The following is a 27,084-nucleotide window of genomic DNA, read 5'->3' on the forward strand; positions in this document are numbered from 1 at the left end:
AATACTCTGGCACCGAAAGAGTTAACATAACAACATGAACATTTGTAATTTGCTAAATACCATTGTGTGTGTGTGTGTGTGTGTGTGTGTGTGTGTGTGTGCGTGTGCGCGTGCGTGTGCAGATACATCGAGCTGCCCAACGGCCTCAGAGCGCTCCTCATCTCCGACTTCACCGACGCGGACGCAAAAGAACGAAGGAGAGAGGAGGAGGAGACAGAGAAGGAAGCAGGAAGGGAACAGGAAGAGGCGGGGCCTAGAGAGGAAGAGGAAGGACACAGCGAGGAAGAGGAGGAGAGCGAGGAAGAGGAGAAGACCAGAGGAAGCTCTGAGAAACAGGTTGGTTACATTATCAGGTGTATGCATTATGATCACTAGATCAACCATGTAGCGCAGGGGTCTTCAAGGTTTTTCAGGCCAAGAACCCCTTAGCTAAGAAGAGAGATGAAGCAGGGACCCCCACTACACTATATACCAGTGGTTCTCAAACTTTTTCATGTCAAGGACCCCCAAATTGTTACTTATTAGCCCGCGGACCCCCATTTGAAAAGATACGCCAAAGGACCCCCATAAGAGAAGATTTTTACGGCTCTAGCAGTGAAGAACCCCCAGTTTGACATGCATTATTAGGCTACGGACACCCATTTAATGGCATTTATATCTCTGGGACCCCAATTTATTTTGTAAAATTAATGTTAATGTAACTCTGAGAGTGTACAAATGGAACCAAATGGACCCGTTAGGGCTGTAACTCTCAGAGTTACAGACCCATATGGGTCCATTTGGTTCCTATCCATCATTTAGCTGGGGACCCCCTGGAACTCCCTCAAGGACCCCTGGGGGTCCCCGGACCCCACTTTGAGAACCAATGCTATATACAGTATAAAATTGTGTTTACACATTATCTTTTCTATTAATATGTTGGATTCATGTTCATGTATTTTCAGACATTTGACCACTTATAAGCCCTCAATACTTGGTAAACCTGGCCTTTAGAAAAAAGTCCAAAGGGAAGCACCCACATCCCAATGAAAATGTATAGGTGCTGAACAACAATACACTGGCTTTTGACCTTTGGCTCTGTACTTGGTCTGCTCTTTTCCCCCTCTACACCAAATTTCTTTGCCAAAAATAGCTGTTGTGAGCTTGTAGATCTGCTATTTTGGGCAAATTTTCCCCCAGAATAGGGATGTTAGGGTTCAAGTGGTTAATGTAAAAAATCTAAAGACATTTCCTATCACACAAAGATTTGGCGGCTCCCCTTTACTGTAGTAACTCTTTGGACCCCCTAAGGGTCCCGGACCCCCTGTTGAAGACTCATGATGTAGCGGTTTGGCTCATGGGCTACATAGAGAGAGTACATGTATTAGTCTCTCAAGTGACCGTCTTATATATGTATTAATTTATTTACCAGTGACAATGCACATTAATCAGCATGTCAAACAGTTAGCCAAAAGCTAATTTTCATCCGTGAGTAATTTTCAAGTGCTGATATGGTTATCCATACAAAAAAAGACAAGTAAACATGGTACAGGAGACATAACAATTACAGTAACATATGAGAAATGACACCAGTGACAAATAGAGCTGATAATTACCCATGATTACATGTTTGGTTTGCTTTAAGCCATCTCTTAAGGTTGAATTTGAAGGTCAGATAGTTGGGGGTCTCTCTTACTTCGGTAGGGAGACTATTCCAGTGATGGGAGGCTCTAACAGAGAAGACTGTTTCACCAAACACACTGCGTCTGAATGGTACATCACAGTCCCCTCTGGTTGTTGTCCTTGTTGCTCTGTCACCACTTTACCTTATCTCTATGAACTGTTTCAAGTGGAGGTGGTGCAAGCCCATTTAAAACATTAATAATTAGACAAGCATCTGCAAAACATCGGTTGCACCCTACCTTTCACAATGCATTATGGGATAAGAGTCCAATAATATATAGGCAGGGTATAATAATGATCACCATGCATACGGACACCACTACAGCATGGTGTAATCACTCAATTGTGAGTAGAGGGAGTGATTTCAGATACAGCCATGGACCACAGTACCCATGGGTACATTATGAAAACAAATGAATAGGACCGTTGTTGAGAACATTGTGTGTTTGTGTGTGTGTGTGTGTGTGTGTGTGTGTGTGTGTGTGCAGTCTGCAGCAGCGCTGTGTATCGACGTTGGAAGCTTCAGTGACCCTGATGACCTGCCCGGCCTCGCCCACTTCCTGGAACACAGTGAGTCCTCTCTCCGTCTCCCTTCTCTTACACTATAGCCTGATTTATACGTTGTTATACACAGTGTTGCGGGACAGTGTCACAGTGTCGCATTTACGACGCGTTGTTAGCTTGTAGGTCTGCTAACATTGCAATACTGTTGTACGGCAGAGCATAAATTAGGCATCTCTCTCTATCACTCCCTCTCTTGCTCTCTGTCTCTCCCTTCAAAAAGGCTTTAATGTCATGTCCATGTAGATTAGAGTATCACCAAAGCACTGTAGACAATAACATTGATATGATAGTTAGAGTAGGAAACATACTGTAGTTTCCAGGGGTTGTCAGTGGGGCCAGTCTCAGTGTCACTGTGAATAAAGTGTTGATGTGGTGCGAGGACCTGGTTTTGATAGACCAGCAGCAACGTGTCCCATTGTAGCTGTAGGGAGAGCTGATGACCTGGGTGAGAGTGGAAACAGAAAAATAGAATGAATCATTATAAGTAACTACAAATGAATGCAACATTTTAGAAAAATACAAATGGAACAATTTCCTTTTACCCCAACTATATTTTCTGCATTATGTGCTGTAAAAGAACGTCATATTAGCACATATCAGACAACATACACCGATACAATATATCTGTGTGTGTATCTTGGTTGCTGTGGTGTTTATGGGCAGTGAGAAGTGTGTAGTGAGATGTGTGTGTTTTGTTGCAGTGGTGTTTATGGGCAGTGAGAAGTGTGTAGTGAGATGTGTGTGTTTTGTTGCAGTGGTGTTTATGGGCAGTGAGAAGTATCCAGCAGAGAACGGTTTCGATGCGTTCCTGAAGAAGCATGGAGGGAGTGACAACGCCTCCACAGACTGTGAGAGAACCATCTTCCAGTTCGACGTCCAGAGGAAGTATTTCCACGACGCACTCGACAGGTGAGGGGAGCGCAGTGTTTATTTCGATGACTAAAACTATGATGAAAGATTTCGTCGACGTCGTTTTTGTTTTGTTTTTATTTAGTTCCAGATAAACATATTACCATTCTGATTGTACTACAGACATCTTTGTGGGTCACGGCCATTCCTTCAAAATGCTTAGAATGATTTCCACAGGCCGAGAATAATAGAATTAGTACAATTTGGGGGAACATTGAAGCTAGTGGACAGGAGACCTGGGCTTTTTTGCAAAAGTCTCATAGTTAGTGTTTTACATGTTCAACTTTGTGTGTGTGTGTGTGTGTGTGTGTGTGTGTGTGTGGCTACTGTAGGTGGGCCCAGTTCTTCATTTGTCCTCTGATGATAGAAGACGCCATCGACAGAGAGGTGGAAGCCGTGGACAGTGGTCAGTACCACAGCCTTCTCATCATTGATTGGTCGTTTCACCCACCAATGTGGTTTCCTTGTTAAAAAGTAGTCTGTGTTTCACATGACAGATGAGTTTTTTATTTTTTGCAAAATAGAGGAAGCCTCTGTATTGGAAAGTATTATTCATGGGGGCCTTCCACACTGGAGTAAGAGCCTGATAATAAGAGGCCATTGTCTTCTTCTCCAGTGCTCCTTTTCAAGAGCAGTGGTCTGGGGGTTTCTGGCACGCCAGAAGAACTTATTCTAGCTTCATGCTGGACAGTATTGCATACTCATTTGAGTCTGTTTTGAGTCAGACAACTATTCCACAATCTCCAAATGCTATATAGAGTCTGGAACTACAAATCCGAGAGAGGAAGCTGGCACTTCCGTTCACGAAGATATATTTTAAAATATCTTTACATTTAATGTATTAATTAATTTCCATTTCTGCTTAGCATCAAGCTATATATGCTTAGATGATTTTGATTTATATTAGGATAAATTTGCGCGACTGTAAAGACGAAAGTGGAGAGGAACTTCCGTGTCCCAGACTGTATGACCGGAAACATTTGAAAATTGTGGGAGGCAACAGTCTGGCCACGCGAGACTAGCTTCTCTCTAAACCCCTCCTACCTGTTCACCTTCCTCTCTCTCTCTCTCACTCTCTCTCTCTATCTCTCTCTCTCTTTCAGAGTACCAGTTGGCGAGACCCTCTGACTCCCATCGTAAGGAGATGTTGTTTGGGAGCCTAGCGAAGCCTGGACACCCCATGGGCAAGTTCTGCTGGGGTGAGACACACACACACACACACACACACACACACACACACAAATCAACCTTTTGTTTTATCGCCTCATAATATTTGCGTTCTTGTGTGGATGTACTCATGTACACATACAACAATTCAAATTAGTGTGAATTAATTGCATAAAATAAATGCTCCTGTCGTGTAAGGACCTTAAGTGGGATGAACATCAAATCTAGCACCTGTCTAATAACATCCTTAGCATCTCTGTGAACAAGCAAACAGCATACGTCTATAAATAACTATGAATAATAACCTACAGGGTTAGGGCTAGTGTGAACTGTGAACAAGTAGCCAACATACTGTACATCTGCATAACTTGCATCTATCTGAATATAGACAACAAGTAGTGTTATAAAGAAATAAGGAGTGCTAGGGGGTGAGTGCTATCGGGTAAGGTGGAGTCTGAAGAGGTGAGTGCTAGGTGGTGAGGCAGAGACTGAAGCGGAGAGTGCTAGGGTGTGAGGAAGAGTTTGAAGACGTGAGGTTTCAGACTGTGGCAGAAGATGGGGAGTGAGTCTGCAGTCCTGACTGGGGAGGGGAGCGGGGAGGGGAGCGTGGAGGTCAGAGGTCATTGCACAGTCTGGTAGCCAGGAGGGAGAAGAGTCTAGATCACTTGGAGTGTTGGTTAGGTTGTCATAGGAAAAGGAGGGAAAGACAGTTTGCTAATCCAGGTGTGCAGGAATTGGATTTGAGCAGCAACCAGGAGCCAGTGAAGCGAGCACAGAACTGGGGGAGACGTGAGCATTTAGGGAGGTTGACGACCAGGCATGCTGCAGCATTCTGGATCAGTTGGAGGGAGTTAGAGGGAGCATGCCGGGAGACAAGCAGAGTGGGAGTTGCAATAGTTGAGCCTGGTCCCTGGTGATGACTGAGGCCTGGTTAAGGTGCTGGAAGGACTCCTTGGTGAGGATAGTTGCATAGTTTAAACCTTGCAGGAATGAGTGATCGCTGCAATGTGTGCCTTGAAGGACAACACCCAGGTTCTTGACAGTTTGAGCACGAGTCACCAGGTTGTTGTCGAAGGACTTTTTAAGATCTGGCAAGGGGGGCAGGACCCAGGGAAGAAGAGAAGCTCAAAGCTCTTGAGGTGGGAACACATCCACTGTGAGATGTCAGCCAGGCATGCAGCGGTGCGCTCTTCAACCTGTGTGACAAGGGATGGAAGGAGAGGTGCAGTTGGGTGTCATCTTCGAGTGGTAGGAGAACTTGTGAGCAGAGATGACAGGTCCAAGATGGGGATGGGGGACTTCTTTCAAGAGGATGCAGGGTAATGAGAATGAAACTGACCGGTCAGGTAGGAGGAGAACGACTTGAGTACCATCTCTCGTGATAGGCTACAAATCAAAGTTGTGCCGGCGTCAGCTTTTTTGAGCGTCCCAATGAAACGCATCAAACAGTCATAGTTTTAGAGAAAGTCGTTTCACCATTTCCACTCCCCTTCACCTCTATCCCAAAACACTAAAGGGAGGAAAACAGTTTTTTTTCTCCCTGTTATCTTGAGCACCACTTGAAGAGTACTGTAGTCTGAACGCAAAGTAAGACATGCCAATGATTTGAATGTATTTGATGTTTTTGTAGATGAGGCTTTCACAGGTCATACTACAGTACATATTAAACACACTGTGTGTCATGTCACCTCCCAGGTAACGCCCAGACATTAAAACACGAGCCCAGAGAGAAAGGCATCAACACCTACCAGAGGCTCCGTGACTTCTGGAAGAGATACTACTCCGCCCACTACATGACCCTGGCCGTGCAGTCCAAAGGTCAAAGATCAATTAAGAATGTTATGTTGAAAATATGGGACTATTATCTTTCTTTCTTTCTTTTGTTTTCCTGCTTTTATCAACCTGCAAATTAATATTTAGACTTACGGCTAAATCAGGCACATTTACTTAATTTACTTAATGCTAGATAGATTAAATGAAATGAAAATATTCTTTTAATATAAAGAATCGGGTGCACCTCTACGTGAGTAAGGCGTGTAACACATCACATAGGCTCTGATGCCACAGCGAGTCCCCGGTTCGATTCCTGGGTCAGGGGGACCTTCTGCATGTCACTCCCTGAATATCTCCCTTTTTCCTGTCTCTCTACTCTGTAACTATCAATAAATGCAAGAAAAGCCTGGAAAAAGAACTAAAAAGGAGAGTTGGATGTTTGGTTATTTATCAGTGTTCGCCTGCTCTACCCTAACAACCTGACCCTTCATTTATGTGTGTTCTACTTTAATGACCTGAAAACCTGAGGCTGTGTTGGATACCTCCCAGCAGCGTGGAGGTGTGATGAGTCATGCTGTGTGTTTGTTTTCTCCTCCAGAGACTCTGGACACCCTGGAGAAATGGGTCAGAGAAATCTTCATTAAAGTTCCCAACAAGTAAGCTTATAAGATGCACGCACACACACACAAAATGATAATAATAAATATATGTCCCCATCTCCGTGAGCTAACAGTTATATGTAGAGTCACACTGTCATCATACTACAGCGTCACTCAAAAGTAGCAGATCTATAAGTCCGAAACACGGCACGAAGCGACGCGTTTTGAGCGTGCGATCTGCTACTTTTGCTATTTTTGAATTTGAATCCTGTAAATTAACAGTTTTGGACATCTGAGGTTTCCACCTGACAGAGATGATATATAGACTGCATACATATATGGGCGGCCATAGTTAAACGGCATGTTATGGTAGAGAGGCTGTCTTGGAATCAGAAGGTCCTCGGTTCGACCCCCACTCCGCCCAGTCTATGTGTCAAAGTATCCCTGAGCAAGTCACTTCACCCCTAACTGTTCCCCGGGTGACCTCATAGCACGGGGATCCTAAACAAACAAATAGGAATAGTTAAAAATGCTGAGGACAAATTTCACCTGTGTGCAAATATACTGTACAGTGACGAACATACAGAAGAGTGGCTGACTAAATTGTTTTATTACATTTCTGTGGGGAAAATCTTTTTTCTATTACACAAACACACACAGAGATATAATGCACACGCACGCGCGCGCGCACATAGAGACATGCAAATGTGGACTGACGGGCTGCTCATAGTGACAACCAGAAGCAGTTTAGGGGTACGTACTACATACATGGAGCTAAACCTCGGCTTGGCTAGTCTAATGCTAACAGAACCATAGGCCTTCAGTATTCTTGTGTGTATGTGTGTTGTTTCCAGCGGTGAACCACGTCCAGACTTTCATCAGCTACAACAACCGTTTGAAACTCCAGCCTTCAACAAACTGTACCGAGGTCAGTTATTGTCTTGTACAGGTTTGAAACATGATTCAAACTTAGTTATGTGCTGGTGTCATGTGCCGAAAATCGCAGATTTGTTGGAGAACAATTAAAAACCAACACATGCAGAAGCTCTGACATGTACTAGATGATTCTCTGTGTATATGATGTAACTGCTATATGGATATCTGCAAAGATCCAGTTCTATAATCCAGAAATTATAGACAGGGTCCCCACGGTCATGAAATTCCTGGAAATATTTTGAAATAAAAAAATAAATAATCCAGTACTGGAAAAGGTTTGGAATTGATCAAACTTCATCAAAGGTCCTGGAATTTATCAAGAGTCCTGGAAAAATATTTGGCTATGCATTGTTTTTGGCTATTGATTTTTTTTAATACAAAAAAAAACAGGCTGTGTAACACCCCATCCGCACTGCCAGCGATGCGACGTGACGCGACACGAGCGGGCGATGAAATCTCATTAAAATACATGTTTTTGAATGAGACCGTCCTGACCTACCGCAAGCGACAACGAACCGTGCAACGACGTCGTCCACCCCTCCTATTTTTGCTCGCAGGCTCTATTTGAGCGAGGTTTCGCGGCTGTGCCCCACCGCCAAACACTTTTTATTGTTTTTTATTTATTTATTTTGCTACACTGCCTATCTTTGGGCATTGTACATAGGAGTAAGAGACACATTATTGCGCTGAATGATTGTTATATAGGCCTGGAAATTGGGCTAAATATTCTGGAAAAGTTTTGGAAAAGTTTTGGAAATTCATTGCTAAAAATGTGTGGGGACCCTGTATAGAACTGTGCAGTGGCAGAAAACGTTATTATACATTTTAATCACTTGGTCTAACCTTACAGGCAGAATGACGACCAACTATAAGTGTGTGTGGAAGTATTTTATATAATAAATGAACGTGCAGTGCATGTTCTGTAACATTGGACTTGTCTATTATAGAACAAATGGATGAATGATTAACAATTTGCACATAAAGCACAAGCTGAAAACAGCGAGACAGATTTCAGACAACCTTGCATCGCCTCATTTTCACTTGGGTGGTCATTTTGGATTTCAGCTTTTTTGCAAGTACTCTATAACAGTTGAATGTGATTACTTGAATATGTAAATTACTTGAAATGCTCACCCCTTGTAAATGTAGTTAATCAAATATATATGTGTGTGTGTGTGTGTGTGTGTGTGTGTGTGTGTGTGTGTGTGTGTGTGTGTGTGTGTGTGTGTGCGCGCGCGCGTGCGTGTTCCAGTGGTCCCTGTGAGGAAGGTTCATGCACTGACCATCACCTGGGCCGTTCCCCCTCAGGGAAAACACTACAGGTGAGTGTGCACGCTACTTCTGTGTGTGTGTGTGCGTGCACGTTACTGCTGTGTGAGTGTGCACGTTACCATTGGTTCTATGATGCTGTCATTTTTTATTTATTATTTCCAAATAGTTTCCTCCCAGTTTTAGCCAATTCATTGAATTATAGTTATTATTATATCCAGACCTATCAGTAAGCAGAGATCTCTGATCATCTGGCTGTGTAAGACTACATGAGACTATATGATGGGCTGCAAAAGCCCACAGCAGCTTCTGTTTTGACGCTAAAACTGTTCCATGTGGTTTTGATGAAACATCAGTAAATATTTATGTTGCTAATTTGTGCAATTCCATACAAAATCCTACTAAACTAATCTGCCATCATTGGTGTGTGTATGTGTGTGTGCGCGCGCGTGTGTGCGTGTGTGCATGTTTATGGTTGGTTTTGTGTTACTGTGTGTGTATTAAGTGTAACTGTCGTATGGTTCTCAGGGTTAAACCACTGCACTACACCTCCTGGCTGATTGGCCACGAGGGCACTGGAAGCATCCTATCACTGCTCAGGAAGAAGTGAGTGACAGACAGACAGACAAAATATAAAATATAAAAATATTTCTAAATTAGCTAATATAAAAACAGAGTGATCCTGCACACTGTGTGGAACCTGTCAAACAACATTTAGGTTTGTATGTCTTCAGGTGAAGGCCTAAGAAACTAAACATTGTTTGACAGTAGAATATTTTTGCAAGTTCCACACAGTGTGCGGGGATTGCTCTTTTTTTATATGTGGATTTTCCTATTATCCTATGCACCTGGCGCTACCAGTTTTAAGGTGTGCATAGGCCTTTAGTCAAGTATTTATTTGTGTGTGTGTGTGTGTGTAGGTGTTGGGCTCTGGCTCTGTTTGGAGGGAACAGTGAGACAGGTTTTGACCAGAACGCCACCTACTCCATCTTTTCCATCAGCATCACACTCACCAATGAGGGTTATCAAAACTTCTATGAGGTACACGCACGCGCACACCCTCGCCTCAACTTTTATTCACACACAAACTCAACAAGCTTCACTTTAAGCATAAAACCATACATACTTATTGACCTTTTGACCATTCTCCCCCTTTCAGGTGATTCATTTAGTGTTTCAGTATCTAAAGATGCTTCAAACCATGGGACCTCAGCAGAGGTGAGCACGCACACACACACACACACACACACACACACACACACACACACACACACACACACACACACACACACTGACTAAGTCCTTTCTGTTTGTTTAGGATCTATGAGGAGATTCAGAAGATTGAAGCTAATGAGTTCCACTACCAGGAACAGGTACTTCACAAACCATCATTCCACCTAGTACTCTGTATGTATGGCTGGTTGGACCACCACTGAACCACCCAGCACTCTGAACATAGTATAGCACTCTGGGTAGCTCTCTTGCCACGGTGACACTGAAGTGCTACAGTATTGTCACTGAGCCCGTATGGAGGCGGGCACCTCAGAATATCGACTGCAATTCCCCAGCTTAGGTGCCATAGTGGCAGGAATTATAAGTATACCTTACTTCGGTATGACTCGTACAAAATAATTCCCACAAAGGGTATAGTGGAATGAATCAATACATTTAATTCAGGAGCTCCTGGAGACTGCCACATGCAATGCAAGCCTCTTGAGTACAGGTCATGTGTTCCCTTTATATTGTACATAATAACAGGAGAACACAAATAGACAGTTTTGTTTGGTGGACGGGTCCATAAATGGTTATTTCTCACAGTTGCAAATCAGCAGGAATGATGGCATATAGACTATAATGAAGAACAAGATATTTTAGTATTGTCATATCAGGCCACAACAGTGCTCCCCCACTTCTAAAAATAGCACTACGACATTTTACTTTTCAGGAAATGGAGAAAAATAACCTGTCTTCCAATGGATCTAATATAGTTATTATTTAGTCTCACTCTCAAGCTAATGTTAATACTTTTCATTGATTAGATTTAGTTGATTTAGTATTAAAAACCCACAGACACACTTAACCTTTATTTTGGACTGATCATTATAAGTGAAACATTTAAAAAAAGTTGGAATATGATACAAGGTTTCAGCCCAACAACAACTATATATACACAGGTATAATATGACTATTATTAACCATATGTTGAGCCCCTGTAGAGGACAGTTTTGTCTATACTGCCAGATATCAGTGTGTCTTGTATGTGTAACTGTGTGTGTCCATGGTTGTGTGTATTATTAACTGTATGGACTGTTGTGTAACCGCAGACGGACCCTATAGAGTATGTGGAGAACATCTGTGAAAACATGCAGCTGTTTCCTAAAGAGGACTACCTGACTGGAGACCAGCTCATGTTTGACTACAACTCCCAGGTACCACCACTGCACTCAAGTGGGAGTGTCTTATAAAACATAGGAAAGGGAGTGAAAGCACTTGTAGTTTGTTTACCAGTTCAGGTTAAAATCTACAGCAGATTGGGGCTGGTAGAGCGTGTACCGTATCAAGGCTGAGTCCTCACTGCAGCCGGCCCAGGTTGGAGTCCGTCCCGAGGCTCTTTTCTGCATGTCATTCCCTTCTCTCGCCTGCCATTCTCTCTACTCACTGGCACTGTCTAATAAAGCATGAAGATGCCAAAAAAACGAAACTAAACAAAGACTACAGCACATTAACCCATTAAGACATGAAGCCGATTCTACAAATGTCTTCTAAATCCCAACAGTTTTCTGAAAAACGTTTGATTCTATATCAGTGTGGTGCTCAAACTTTTTCATGTCAAGGACCCCCAAAATGTATTTGTATTTGGCCGTCGACCCCCATCTCAAAATATGTTGTTCCAGGGACCCCCCAGAATATATATATAATATATATATATAATGTATATTCAAAGATTTGCACACATTTTCACGATTTAAAAAAAATAGCAGATCTACAAGCTCATAGCGCGGCACTCGGTGCCGCGCTATGAGCTTGTAGATCTGCTATTTTTGAATAGCCAAAGTATAAAATAATGCTTTTTAGCTCAAATGAAAAAGTGACACAGATGCGTTCCAGGTCTTATGGCAGGCCTAGTAAGCAACACAGCTGTAGCTAATCAAACTAATAATGGGTGTTAGATATAGGTGTGCCCCACTGCCATGGTTGTGCCAATGTTCAAGCATAGATCGCATAGTTTTTCACCTGAACTGGAAAAGAAACAACCAAATTCATCCCCCTTCAAATATGTGTGTGTGTGTCATAATGTGCATAATGACAGTATGAATCTAGTCACTACTTAATGTGCGTGTGTCCTCTGTAGGTGATCTCAGAGGCTGTGGCCCTGCTGACTCCACAAAGGGCCAATCTGTTGCTGTTGTCCCCAGAACACGAGGGCCAGTGTCCCCTCAGAGAGCGCTGGTTTGGGACCAGCTACAGCATGGAAGGTACTGGGAGCTGACCAACACTAGTTTGATATGCATTAGGCCACAGACCCCCATTTGACACATCTCTGGGACCCCAATGTACACTGTAAAATCCTCAGCGTTCATTTAAATCTGAGAGTATCTATCACCAAATAGACCTACAAGGGTCCATTTCTTTCCTTACTATTAATCGTTTAGCCGGGGGACCCCTGGGGGTCCTTGGACTCCATGTTGAGGGCCAGTCAACGTGTGGGTCTTAAATTGAGGAAATTTAAAGAACAAGATCATTTTTTTGGATACCTATCGTATCCCACTGGGGAACTTCCGTTTTCAGCTTCACCCAGCTGAGTGCTGGGTGAAGATGGGACCAGATGAGGGTTAAGGCCCTGTTTAGACTGTAGTCAAATCCGATTTATTTCTCTTCACTCTGTTATGTGTAAGTGATCAGATCGGATCTGTGTGTTCAGACTGATTTAAATAATGTCAACCCAGAGTTGAGTCTGATTCCTGCACGACCTATCTGCTTTGGTTCACGTCATGATGTAGGCACTAGTTGCTTGCTTTACGTTCAAGAAACGCAACATAACAGACAAGTGACAACAACAGAAGAGACAAATACTCAAGTAGAAGTCAAGTAGGCTACAAAACGGTGGAAAAATCGGATTACATGTAACGTGTTTCTGTTCAGACTTCATAAAACAAATCGGATTCCAATCTGGATATGGCAAAAAATCTGATTTAGGCTGGATTTGGCTACCATTCAGCTATGGCCGCCCCTGAGATGAGAGATGAGATGAGGCGGAAGGAGTTTCGATATTAGAATCTATTTGTTAGGTAACTCTCTCTGTGTGTGTGTGTGTGTGTGTGTGTGTGTGTGTGTGTGTGTGTGTGTGTGTGTGTGTGTGTGTGTGTGTGTGTGTGTGTGTGTGTGTGTGTGTGTGTGTGTGTGTGTGTCAGATATCTCAGAGGAGTGGATGCAGCGCTGGAGACAAGACTTTGATGTGAACCCTGGACTTCACCTGCCGGCAGAGAACAAGTTTATAGGTATAAAGAAAGACTCAATCATACTTAACCTTAAGCACCTTAACGCATCCACTGGCTGCCGTATGTATCCTGTGTTTGTTCAGTGTGTCCTTTGTGCGCGTCTCCTCAAAACGTGTGGATATAAAAAAAGTATCCGCAAGCTGCAATTACGGTAGGAAACCGTGGTGGCTGTAGTGATCTGCAAGATTTAAGATAAAACATATTGTTGCTGTTGGGCAGAAACCTCCCATCTCAATATTTTTACTTTTTGTGTTTTTTCGTAAATGGATGTCCTACTTGATGATTCTACAGCGTCACTCAAAAGTAGCAGATCTACAAGCTCGAAATGGCTCGAGCTTGTAGATCTGCTACTTTTGCTGGACATACAGTATGAGGTTTCCACCCGACAGAGACGATAGTAATTTAGACATTTATCAGACGCTCTTATCCAGAGTAACTTACAAAGTGTCAGATCAGAATAAATGTCATGATCTAGTCTAGTCAACAAACAACTGGGTAAAGGATCATTTACATAGAGTGCAAAGAGAACAGTGAAGATATTATTTTAAAAATAATATATATGTCCCTAACCCTAATATTTTAACTGTTCTATTATGAACTAGCCTGATTTTAAAGCTAACTTCATGAAGAGTACAGTGGATTTTCTTTTTGATTATAACATTATAGTTTTGTGGGAACATAGGTACATGGAAACCATTGACATCCTCCCATACAGACCAGTCAGTCAGTGTTTTCTCTGTGATTCTACAGCCACGGATTTCACCCTGAAGCCTTCAGACTGTCCAGACACTGAGGTTCCTGTCAGGATCGTCAACAACGACCGAGGATGTCTGTGGTACAAGAAAGACAACAAGTTCAAGATCCCTAAAGGTACGTCATTACACACTTGCACGCATTACACACACGCACGCATGTGCAGACACGCACGCACGCACACACACACACACACACACACACACACACACACACACACACACACTCAGATCCTGGGTATGAGATAAGCATGTCAGCTAAAAGAAAGCTAAATATACGTTTTGTGTGATGAAGATATAAGGACTTTTTAACCTCGTCTCTCTGGAGGTAGTCCAACATTTAAAACATGTTGCGCAAAATCAGAACTTGCTTTCATCCAACTTGCTTTCAACCTGGCTTCCCTATTTTAAGCATGTAGCCATTGAGTAAAATGATGATTGATTTTTTTGTAGATTGTAGATAGATTGTAGCCAAAATTTTGGCTATTCATCATATAAGAAGTAGATGGTGTGCGTGCATGCGCGCACACGTGTGGTCTCAGCTTCTGTCAGATGTAACCAACGTGTGACCAGGTCATCTCACACACGTCATCCTCTCTCTGCTTTGTCTCTGCTGCCTTCCTTCACTGTACCGTACCGTCCAATAATCAATCTCTACAACCTCTGGTTTGTTCTTCAGGCTTCGCTCGCTTCAACCTGCTGTCCCCCGTGATCCAGAAGAGTCCAGAGAAGTAAGTTCTACGTCCAGTGAACACACTACAAGTACTAAGCACTGCAGTACTTCATTGTAGTGGTCAGCAGTGACAGGGACTACGTATACACAGAACTGTTTAATTGAACATGTTGTCTCTCTGTCTGGTGTTATTTGAACTCTAGTCTTTCTTAATCTGGTGTTTGTTTGATATGTTCTCAGCCTGGTGTTGTTTGATATGTTCTCAGCCTGGTGTTGTTTGATATGTTCTCAGCCTGGTGTTGTTTGATATGTTCTCAGCCTGGTGTTGTTTGATATGTTCTCAGCCTGGTGTTGTTTGACATCTTCATAAACATCCTGGCTCATAACCTGGCAGAACCAGCCTATGAGGCAGATGTGGCCCAGCTGGAGTACAAGCTGATAGCAGGAGAACATGGTCTGGTCATCAGAGTGAAGGGATTCAACCACAAACTACCTGTAAGAGACAGACAGACAGACAGACAGACGCACGCATGCACACACATGCATGCATTTTTAATACTTGTAATACCCAAACCGTAAAGCCTGAGTTACACTCGCAACACAGCAAAAGCTCACGTGTCACGCTGTGGCGAGTTGTGACCTTGTTGATCTGCTGTTTTTGGTGCATGACACACACCCCACTGTTCAATTAAGTATACATCAAGCATAACTCCAACCATAAACCTAACCTGTAATGTAAAAACCTGAATTGTATCTTAATTGCAAGTCTTAACTCCATAAATCTTTCTTAACCATTAAACAACCATTTCTCCAGGACCAGGAAAAGTTTGCTCCAAATCTCCATTTCTCAAATTATACTTTACTTGTCGGAACATTTGGCCCTCTCAACTATTGTAATACACACGCCCACACACACACACACACACACACACACACACACACACACACACACACACACATGAATATAAATACAAAACTGTATCAATACAGTAAACTGTGTGTTTGTTTCAGCTGCTGCTGAAGCTGATCGTGGACCATCTGGCAGACTTCACGGCGGACCCTGGAGTGTTCACCATGTTCGCTGAGCAGCTGAAGAAAACCTACTTCAACATCCTCATCAAACCAGAGCGACTGGGCAAGTGAGTTATGCTCAACCAGTGGCGTCGTTAGGCGGGGGCTTCGGTGGCTATAGCCACCAATGTTTTATCCAAAGCCACCAATAAAAAAATTGATATCTATAACCCTAACCTAACCCTACCCCTACCCCTAAAACCGAAATAAAGTAACAAAAAACGGGGAAAAAAGTACCCGAATCCGCCGAAAACCGCGAAAAAAATTGCGCGCGCGTGCATGTGCCCGTTGCCTGGTGGGCTAAGCCCCCAACCTAGTAGAGACCTAGTGACGCCTCTGCTGTCAACTAGTCATAACATCTACACAGGGGTACAACAGTTAATATAACTCTGTGGTTCCCAGACGTGTTTGTGTCAAGGAAAGAAGCACTCCTCTTTCCCAGCCTTCCTCGAAAAAGACATATAGCGAACTTTCACTGTGAGCCACCTCGTTGAAGTCTTCATTTCAAACACGGTTGCAGAGTTCATTAAATCTGATTTTCTTGTCAAAACACACAATGTCACATACAGCTGCGTACAATTACATATTACCCAAGTGCCTTGTTCAGTGGCACATGAATGGTTGTTTTATGAATAGAAAAGTGATTTGAACTGGAGTTTAATGTTGAATGTTTAATGTACATCATACATGTTAAAACCCCTTTCTTCTACTTATACCCAAGACAAATACAATGAAAGACATGCCATCTCCGGTTTACTTCCCGTGTCTACATGAAGTCTTTTTTAGGAGAAGCAGGTTGGAGTCTATTCATTCCAATAGAAGAGTGAACGTGAACACAGCTTCTGAACCATTCTTTATCTCCATGGTCACTGAACTAAATATTGGACACAAGCCACACAATCTTCTCAAGATGTTCATACTAAAATGGCTTTTTACAGAGAGACAAATCAGGAGAAAATCTGATTTATTATCGACCTTTCTCTGTCCCAGCAACACACTCTGGTGGGATCTAGCACCAGTAAACATAGGATGTTTGTGAGATCTGCCGTCAGACGGCGCCCACTTAGGAGACCATTGTAGGATTTGTTTTACCTTTTCGCCTCTAGTGGCTCCAATTGGGATGGTGTATCTTTAATAATTGAATATCTTTTCTTATACTCCTCTTCCTCCCTCCGTCTCTCTTTCTCTCTCTCTCCCTTTCTCCCTCTCTCTCTCCCTTTCTCCCTCTCTCTCTCTCTCTCAGGGATGTTCGTCTGTTGGTGTTAGAGCATTGTAGGTGGTCAGTCATTCAGAAGTACCAGGCCATCATGAAGGGTCTGACTGTAGAACATCTGCTCAGCTTTGTCAACGGCCTGAAGGCTGAGATGTACACTGAAGGGCTGGTACAAGGAAACTTCACCAGTGCGGTGAGCGGGAGTGCGCGCACACACACACACACACACACACACACACACACACACACACACACACACACACACACACACACACACACACACACGCGCACACACGCACACATGCACACATGCACACACACACCCTCCTCATTCAGACTTTATTTAAGGTTTTCTCTGCTGTCTGTTAATTCCATGTTTGTGTCTCTCTTCTCCAGGAGTCAGTAGAGTTTCTACAGTATTTCATAGAGTAAGTATTTCATTACTACGTCTTTAGATCATACTGTATACATTATTAATAGTAATTATATCATCATCAAACCTTGTGACCAGAGATGTCCCCAATTATGATTAATACATTTACGTTTCACTTGTAGTAAATATATAATAATCACATGATTTTCTGTATATAAAAAAAAAGATGTCCCTATAACAGACATATTGCACATTATTATTAAAGTACAGTGGTACAAGTCAGAGAAAGAAAACATATGTGATAATGATTCTATTATTTTTCATAACTTTTATAGCTTTTTAAGATGTCAAATGTTGTATAGATTGTTTTTTGTCAACAACCCTTTTCATGTACGACTCATTACCTCTCGTGTGCTGTTTTCCTCCTGGTTTTTAGTAAGCTGCAGTACCAGCCTCTGTCAGTAGAGGTCCCTGTGCTGTTCCGGGTGGTGGAGCTTCCTCAGAAACATCACATGTGTAAAGTCAAGTCCCTCAACAAAGGAGACGCCAACTCTGAGGTCACTGTGTATTACCAGGTACTGATGATTAGTACCACTGCACTGGTTCTCACACTGTGGGTCGGGACCATTATCACCAGATGATTAGCTTAATGTGCAACATTGTTTTCTCACTCAACAGTTAACAAACCAACATACATTTCTAAAGTGACAATTTAAGAACTTTTAAGACCATTTTAATATGTATAAAATAAAAATAAGACCATGACTGCCACAAAAGTAACCAACAAACTATACTATAAATAATGGTCTAACATTGGTAAAATTGTCAAATATTACCTAAGAGTCAAACTAAATGTCATGCCTCAACTCCTACAATTCCAAGTGCTTGTTAGGGTGGGGGGACACTACTGTACTACTGTACTGATGATGTGTAGTGTACTATTAATGTGTACCACTATACTGGGTTATATGTGTATTACCAGGTTTAGAGCCTGGAGTACTGGTAGACTCCAGAAGCAAAAACACCAAATCAGTATTTTCTTTTTTTTTACCAAATGGGTTCCCAGATTGAATAAAAGGTGATCAGGTCGGTCTTGGGTCGGCTTCAGACATAATTCTGTCAGGCTCAACTGTCCAGGCCCTATGAAAGCTCTGTGATAGATAGGTGTGTGTGTGTGTGTGTGTGTGTGTGTGTGTGTGTGTGTGTGTGTGTGTGTGTGTGTGTGTGTGTGTGTGTGTGTGTGTGTGTGTGTGTGTGTGTGTGTGTGTGCACACGCTTATTTCTGTAATTAATTTTACGTGTGTGTGTGTTGCAGTCAGGACTGAAGAATCTGAGGGAACACACACTGATGGAGCTGTTGGTGGTGAGTAACTTGACTCCCAGTAAAAATATAATATTATTTACATTAAAATATTATAAATAATATTTATAAATATTATTTCTCCCATTATAAAGTACAAGTTACTTTACTCTCAGTGTATAAAAAAGTGTTGTAAGTTACTTTACTCTCTCTCTAGATGCACATGGAGGAACCATGTTTTGACTTCCTCAGGACCAAGGAGACTCTTGGGTCAGTGTTCTAGTCTCTCTTTAAACACCCATTTGTATTAACATGTTATTGCTCCCATATTAATATTACTGATAGTGTAAATTAATTTACTACTACTAGCTGTTAGCCCGTATGAGCTGTTAGCCAGTGTCTGACAGGATACTGTGGGCAGAGAGAGGGGAGACGTGCAAAACATGACAGGAGTCGGAATCATACTTGTGACACACAAGGAACATGTGGACAGTCACCTTTGACACTTTTTTTTTTCAGATCAGACATTCAGAGTAAATGCTTTGTTTGGAAACGGCATCTAAATCCTGAACACACTCGTTAAATGTATTATCAGCAAATGCTCATAAATGTCAGTGTTCTTTATGGCACTTTTGCACAACAAAGCTCAGATAACATGGATGAAATGATAGATAATTCATACATCATTTGATGAAGTGAAGCAATGCTATTCTAAAACGTTTATTCAATAATTAACAAGTAATAACTTTGTGTGTCATCATGAATATGGTAATACAATTAACTGCGACCAATATGTACTGTTACGACCCCTAGTCTAGGGCAGTGGTTCTCAACCTGGGGGTCGCGACCACCAGGGGGGTCGCCAAATAATTTGGGGGGGTCACCAGATTTTTGGGTGAATTTAAAAAAATAAAAAATAAAAACTTTTTTTTTTTAAACAAAATATTTTTTAATGTTATTATTAATTCATGTTTTATCAGTTAATTTACTAAATTCAAGATACAAATATTTCATTATTAACACTAGGAAAACATTTTTAATGTAATATAATAAATAATTATCAAATAACCTATTATAATTAAATAACCTAACCCTAACCCTAACCCTAAAACCGAAATAAAGTAACCAAAAAACGGGAAAAAAACAAACCCAATCCGCCCAGAACCGCAAAGAACGGGACCCCCCGCATGCACGCGCGCGCATGCGGGGGGTCGCGGGAACTAATATCATTATTTTGGGGGTCGCGGCCTGAAAAGGTTGAGAACCCCTAGTCTAGGGTTAGGGGAAGCAACATAAAATGCAAGAGGACAAAGGATTTAAAACTGAATATATATTTATTATAACCAAAAATGTGTAAAGAGGTACAGAAATATAGATAAACTGGAGATGCCTAACCTATAACATAAAACAACTACCGGTAAACTAAACACACAATCAAGTACAGTATATTTTTGAAAAGGTAAAATAAAACGGGGAACCCTCATGCTGCAAAGTTACAAAACCACCAAGTGTGGCCAGCCAGCGCCGCGCTAAATCATTTGAATTCTCATTGACTCCGGCAAAACAAGACCATTGTCTTCTCTGCCTGCAGAAACCACTGCCAAGTGCAGATACTGTATTTGTATAATGACAATACTGTATTGTCAAACATACACACACAAACTTAGCCAGATACAATTTACAATTGAGTCGTTTTGGTACATTAAGGCAGTGGTTCTCAACCTGTGGGTCGGGACCCCCAGGAGGGTCCCCACATGATTTTTGGTGCGGTTCCCAGATGATTTGCTTAATGTGCAACCTTGTTTTGTCACTCAACAGTAAACAAACCAACATACTGTATAAGTGTATTACAGGGTATCTGCACATTTATAAAGTTACAGTTTAACCTATATAAGACCTGAAGCGATTCTTAAAAATGTTTTCTAAATCCTAAAAGTTTTTGGAAAAAGATCAAAAAAATATTTTTTCAAGATTTTTCAAAAATAGCAGATCTACAAGCTCATAGCGCGGCACTCGGTGCCGCGCTATGAGCTTGTATATCTGCTATTTTTGAATAGCCAAAGAAATCTAAAGTGACACAGATGCGTTCCAGGTCTTAATGGGTTAAGGACTTATAAGTCCTTTTTAATACCTATAAAAATAAGACCATTACTGCGTCAAACATTGGCCAAATTGTTAAATGATATAAGAAAGGGAGAAAAAAAGCCCTTTAAGGTGTTGTGAGCATGTAGATACGCTATTTTTCCAATATTTAGTCAAACAAAGTCAAACAAAATGTAATACCCAAGTGCTTGTCAGGGTGGGTGGTCCCCAGTTCAAATATGATTATTTTAGGAGGTCACGGCCTGAAAAGTTTGAGAACCACGGCATTAAGATACGTGAGAGAAAATGAAATGAAAGGCAGTCAGTGATGTAGAGAGGAACCAAACCATTCAGGGACTTGAAAACGATCAGGAGGATTTTTAAATGGATTCTAAAATACTGTATCTGGCATAAAACAGTAATACATTTAGCAATGTCAAGTTTGTCTATTGAACATTTGTCAGAAGAGAAGTTGGATGTATTCATACAGTGTAAAACTGCAGTTAAACAGTACATTGTCAGTGGAGGTAACTGTCAGTTAAAGATAAGGATAAGGATAATTCCTTTTAACAGGTCGTTCATGAAAGTCCTTGCGGTCTTGTTTCCAATGAGAACCTGTGAGCAATTAGGGGTTAAGAGTCTTGCTCAGGGACAAATTTCATTTCATCGACACATATGCTGACCTGGCCTGGAATCGAACATGTGGCAACCAGGGCCTCTGGCTCCATAGGCGGGCTCACTAACCACTCAGCTATGGCCGCCCCCTTAAGTGGAAAAATGAACACGTAATTTACTTAGAAACCCCCGCAACACCCATCTTCAATGTTTCCGCTCTTATGCTATCAACGAACCAAATCAGTACAAACATTCACACCTTGGTTCACACCTCCTACTCATATCTGTGTATCATCTATGGATGCATGGAAATATATACATACAATAGATGCACAATATCTATCATATGTTGTACAGAACAGTATATCAGCAAATGAAGTGGGACATGTTTTTGTCTATTTTGGGGGGGTGGGGTGACATTTATGTATTCATGTTACAGTATATGGCCTTGATGGAATTATATAGTGCAACAAAAATCTAAAATCTTGGATTCCCCATCGATGATGTCACTGGTAGGGTTTATGAAGTGTCCGCAGACCCATAGATATAGAAACCTAGATACCTCATTGGCCTCTGCAGTTCATTGGAGCGACTGGTATCGCAAAACCTTTGTGCTTCCGCCCTCAGTCGCGTGCGTCACAGAAGGGGGCTTCCAGTCAAGTAAACCGAACGCCCCCTTCTGTGACGTTCAGTAGGCCTCTGATTGGCCTACCGAACGTCCCCTTCTGTGACGCACGCGACTGAGGGCGGAAGCTGGTGCGCGCCCGAGATACGAACGCTTCAGAGCCGAAGGAGGCGTCTACCTTTATATGTCTATGCGCAGACCGAGCAGACAAACTCTGCACCCCCCTGGTCAAAGCTACTTCCTGCAGCTGTGTCTGTGTAGTGGGTTTCTGTTGTCTGGGCTCGAGGTGATTGGTTGGAAACCTCTGTTAGTTCCTGTAGACAAGTTGAATGTGAAGCTGAAGATAAATGACTTTTAATTCATGCCAAAAAAACAAGGAAAGAAAACAGTGTTTTACTTACGATAGGGGCCTCTGTGAAATTGGGCTGGTTTTGGTTTTGCTTCTCTAAACAAAAGACAAAAACAAGAGAAATATTCGGTACCATATACTGTATGTCATCAATTGAGGCAGGTCATCAATAGCTGGTCAAGAACACACCTTAGAACGTTGCTGCAACATTATGTTTCTGTTGTATGGTTTTGGTTTAACCCATTAAGACCGGGAAAGCCCATACGTTGTTATACCTTTTTAAACCGGGAAAGCATCTGTGTCATTTTAGATCTGGCATTAAAAAAGAGATTATGTTGTGCTCTTTCCACAAATCAACCACAAAGCTGTCTGTTCTGGACCAGCTTAGCATGAAATAACACAGTACCAGAATGCACAGTGAGCAGAAACACTGTATCTAACCCAGGCGTTTGTTTACAGTTATTCTACCGTATGTGGTTTCTGAGGACACAGGCTGTCAAAACGGAGGGAGGCAATGCTCACATCTTGTGTGTGTGTGTGTGTGTGTGTCTGTGTGTGTGTGTGTGTGTGTGTGTGTGTGTTAGGGGTGTGCCGATACACTAATTTCACGAAACGATACGATACGATATTTGGCTCACAACTTCGATACGATTTCGATACGATACGCACTTTTTTTATTATGAAAATAAATAGGGGAGAAAAAAAGGAAATGCAAACAAATAATTCTGTTTTTGCATTATTCAGACATGCAAACTTGTAGCTTTTCAGCCGTTTTGAATCCAAATAGGGCAATAGTGTGACACCTGACCCGAAAAAAAACAACATGTTGTCACCCTTTTCACCTCGGGGCTGTTTGCATGCCTGATTATTTTGATTGGTAAAAAAAAAAAAATTCAAATTCAAAACGATATTTTTTTTTCCCAAAACGATACATATCGTCGCGAAAACGTATCGCGATATATCGCGGGACGATATATCGGCACACCCCTAGTGTGTGTGTGTGTGTGTGTGTGTGTGTGTGTGTGTGTTTGCGAGAGGTGAGAGAGTATTTGTACGGATGAACACAACACAGTTTGCACAGTCATCCCTCTCAGCAGTAGGAGGGAGGGAGGAAGTGAGACCTTTGTTAATCCCGTGGGGGAAATTCAGTTTCAGTTAGGGGTGTTGGAAGTGTCTTGCTCAGGGACACTTCAACACGTAGACATGGGTGGGCCAGAGTAGACAGGCGATAGCTTCTCTACCTCTCTAATAGTGCTTGCCAACGTGTCGTCACCACGGGGGGGGGGGGGGGGGGGGGGGGCGTGGCATAGTAGCTGCAGACATACTTGTGTGTGGCAATGTTAAGTCAACCTGTTTATACCACACAAAGATGTCCGCCGCTACCAAATGACCCTTGTTGACGTCCCCTTCAGGATTTTTGGCACGCACTATAGAACAGCAGAATAGTGTTATCCACATGTAGGCTTTCACCCAGTAAAATAATAAGTGAGTCATCTCTCATAAAAAAGGAAGTGAAACAGCGTCCGGTCTCATAGTACGTGGCACATTTAACCACATCACAGATGCAATACTATTTCCTTTGTAGTGTAGGAGTATGCTCATTGTAAATGTGTCATCCAGGACTTTAATAAGCCTCCTGTTTAGGATTAAACACTGGATTACATTTAAGGTTAAAGCTCCAGATTACTGCCCACCAATTATCTTACAAAATATGACACAGATGTATTGGTGTACGTGTAAAAATGTCACAAAGGGAATTCTGACCAACAACATTTTGACTCTGAGAAAGACAGTGTGTTGAAACACCAGGCACCCCTGTGGTTTGATAAAAGCGTGTAGACCTAATTGAGTGCTCCAGTAATTTATTTGGGCAGTCTATTTTGAAGTGCTCAGATACCTCTTTTTCTTTCTCATGTAAAGATGTCCCTTTAGCATTCATTCACTATTGTTCCATACGTACCTGTGGCTTCACAGTGGCTCCAGGTGTGATAGGAGAACATCAGTAGACTTAGCATTATCTTATTAAAGAGATATACGAGGAGGATAGGAATCAGGGGGAAAGGCGTCTTTGGGCTGTCAGTCACATCTGGTGCATCTGTTGTTGGACCTGTATCGGAAGACATTATATAGACATATTATAAAAGTGTGATAATATGTCAAATATAGTGTTGATAGTCAGGGTAACGCCATGGTGTATGTATTGGATTTCTTTGAAATACTGTGATATATTTTGCTGGCACTAATTTGGCTCAGTTTCAAATACAGAGCAGATACACATGACTTTCTAACAGTATTTCACAACCTGTGGGTCAGGGCCCACTGGTGGGGAGCGAGGGCATTACAAGTAGGCCCCCAAATAATTGGCAAAACACAGATTTTAACCCTTTAACTGCCAGAGATTATTTCTGAAAATTTCTAGCCAGTGCCAGAGCTTTTTTATTGAAAAAAAAAAAGTACTTAGGAGCCGAGATACAGAATTTTAAAGTTTTAAGTTACAAGGAAGTGTCTGGGAGTCTAAATCTTCGGTAAATCATATCTCCTTGGTCTTTGGTTTTTTTTTTTAAATTAAAAAAAAACTTTTATTTTGAAAAAAAAATGTTTTTCACTTCACGTAGATCTACGTGATTGGCACGTGGCGGCTATAAATAGGTTCATGTAGATCTACGTGATTGGCACTTAAAGGGTTAATGATAATATAAAATGACAAAAAAAGAGAGGTATTTTTCTTTAAAAGTAAAACCTTAAAAAATGTGTTCCATAGTGATACCAATAAACAAGAACTTAAAGTATACTACATTAGTTCCATTGATCCTAGGTGGAACACAATTGATTGATTGATCATTAAAATGTATATTCTCTGAAAATGCACACGGCCCACCCATCTGACCACTTAACAAGGCAGCGGACAGGCTGCCGTGTTAAGTGGACAGATGGGTGGGCCATTAACTCCAGAAAAGGTTGAGAACCACTGCTCTAGATCTCATACCTTGGTCTCTGTTGTCGCTTTGGACCGTCAGAGATATTTTCATGCTCTCCTCCAGCAAGTCATCAGCTTTGTAAAAAGCGACCCAGTATGTTCCAGTATGGTTGAAGGTCAGGTTTGTGATGCAGAAAAAGGCAGACATAGATGTGTTGTTGAAGACACAGGCATGGTCTGTTGAGCACTGTCTTAGGAACGGACATTCATGGAGCTTTTTGTTGTCTAATGGTCCAGGTCCAGAATACAGTGCAACAGAAGATGTGGTTCTGTTGCCCCTAATTGGGAATTCAAGGGTGATGTCTTGACCCTGCGTTCCGTTCAAGCTCTTTGTCCCGCTGCAGCCTGTATGTAGGAGTCAACACATTGTTAAATAACTATAGTATCACAATAGAACAATACTAGTCTTCATTTTATAGAACCTTCTGAAACAAATTACATATCAGCAAATAAGATCAAAAAGGATAATGTGCACAAATTAAGAGATAAATCAAAACAACACACACACACACACACATAAAAATACAGTTCGTAATAAACAAGGATGACATACAAATCAGGATTGAAAAGCAAGCATTTATTAAAAAAAATATGTTCTTAATGTATCAAGAAGAATCACACACTGATTTAACGATGAAGACATGAACAGCAAAACCTGGTGAGATATTACGTCTAAGTGCAATATACTGAGTATTTACTCCAGTCTTGTACTTTGTGATTTGTCCTGGATAAGTACATCTGCTGGATGCCTAATTTTTTTATTTTTAAACAAAAGTATTCACAGTCTGTTTGCTGTACGTCTTTCACTGTACTTCTGTTTATTTAGTGATGCCATGTTGCTCTTGTGGAGCATCATGTATGTAGTAAGTACATACTGTCGACTGTTAAGGCATCTCTATTTCAACAGAGAACAGTCCCTGTGTCATTATTGAACTTGGTGTTTAACCCATTAAAACCAGGAAAGCACCCGTGTCATTTTAGATTTTAGCTATATATTTATATAATAACATACGTTTTTCAGAAAACTTCTCAAAAATAGCAGATATACAAGCTCACAGCGCGTCACTTCGTGCCGTGCTGTGAGCTTGTACATCTGCTATTTTTTTTAAATCTTGAAAGTGGGAATAATTTGGATTGTTTTAACACAAATCTTCTCTTCTAGGGCCTAAAACATAATTTTGGGGGTCGTTGGCACAAAAAAGATTGAGAACTAGTGATTTTGAAGGCGTTTGTAGAATCGGCCTCAGATCTTAATGAGATAAATGTATTCATAATAAAAACAGAACTTGTAGCCGACCTACTAAATATGGTGCCAGCTGTTGTGGGTGTCTCTTATTTGTAATAAGATAATTAGCATGTATGTTGGCAAGGCAAGGCATGCAGGCAGGCTTACCGGTGTGTAGAATCTGAGCGGCAATGAGCAGAACCTTCCAAAGCGATGAAGGTCTGAAGATGAAGTATTTGCCCATGTTAGATGAAGACTGGTGTTCGTACGGGCTTGGAGGTGAAGCCATCTTGTCTGTCCTTGTCTCCGCTGATCGTTGTCTCCGCAGGTTGTTGTTTTTTTTTCTTTAAGAGGAGGAAACCGTACACAGGAACTAAACATCACTGTCAGGCAGAAACCTTGTATCTCCATATTATATATTTTTTCAGTTTTCATATTTTCTTTTGTGGAT

General features: G+C 41.7%; 2 protein-coding genes across 3 annotated transcripts in view; one reads left to right on the forward strand and one right to left on the reverse strand.

The window, feature by feature from the left end:
- The window catches only part of LOC311052606 (ribonuclease inhibitor-like), a 436,715-nt gene that overhangs the window by 182,990 nt on the left and 226,641 nt on the right, over nt 1-27,084 (reverse strand). The window lies entirely within an intron of this gene.
- nrd1b (nardilysin b (N-arginine dibasic convertase)) overlaps nt 1-27,084 on the forward strand; it is a 43,895-nt gene that overhangs the window by 8,585 nt on the left and 8,226 nt on the right. For both annotated transcript variants that reach the window (XM_084067646.1, XM_084067645.1), the window contains exons 4-28: nt 123-336; nt 2,151-2,232; nt 2,982-3,135; nt 3,468-3,541; nt 4,239-4,334; nt 5,998-6,120; nt 6,674-6,731; nt 7,529-7,602; nt 8,863-8,932; nt 9,408-9,485; nt 9,800-9,920; nt 10,039-10,097; nt 10,198-10,252; nt 11,204-11,308; nt 12,232-12,355; nt 13,292-13,378; nt 14,129-14,248; nt 14,810-14,861; nt 15,148-15,298; nt 15,815-15,942; nt 17,118-17,280; nt 17,484-17,515; nt 17,897-18,035; nt 18,776-18,823; nt 18,978-19,030. In XM_084067646.1, the coding sequence (XP_083923772.1) occupies nt 123-336; nt 2,151-2,232; nt 2,982-3,135; nt 3,468-3,541; nt 4,239-4,334; nt 5,998-6,120; nt 6,674-6,731; nt 7,529-7,602; nt 8,863-8,932; nt 9,408-9,485; nt 9,800-9,920; nt 10,039-10,097; nt 10,198-10,252; nt 11,204-11,308; nt 12,232-12,355; nt 13,292-13,378; nt 14,129-14,248; nt 14,810-14,861; nt 15,148-15,298; nt 15,815-15,942; nt 17,118-17,280; nt 17,484-17,515; nt 17,897-18,035; nt 18,776-18,823; nt 18,978-19,030 (2,460 nt within the window). The remainder of the gene's footprint in view (nt 1-122; nt 337-2,150; nt 2,233-2,981; nt 3,136-3,467; nt 3,542-4,238; nt 4,335-5,997; nt 6,121-6,673; nt 6,732-7,528; nt 7,603-8,862; nt 8,933-9,407; nt 9,486-9,799; nt 9,921-10,038; nt 10,098-10,197; nt 10,253-11,203; nt 11,309-12,231; nt 12,356-13,291; nt 13,379-14,128; nt 14,249-14,809; nt 14,862-15,147; nt 15,299-15,814; nt 15,943-17,117; nt 17,281-17,483; nt 17,516-17,896; nt 18,036-18,775; nt 18,824-18,977; nt 19,031-27,084) is intronic.

This window comes from Gymnoscopelus microlampas, assembly GCF_963454915.1.
Source record: "Gymnoscopelus microlampas genome assembly, chromosome: 9".
NCBI lineage: Eukaryota > Metazoa > Chordata > Actinopteri > Myctophiformes > Myctophidae > Gymnoscopelus > Gymnoscopelus microlampas.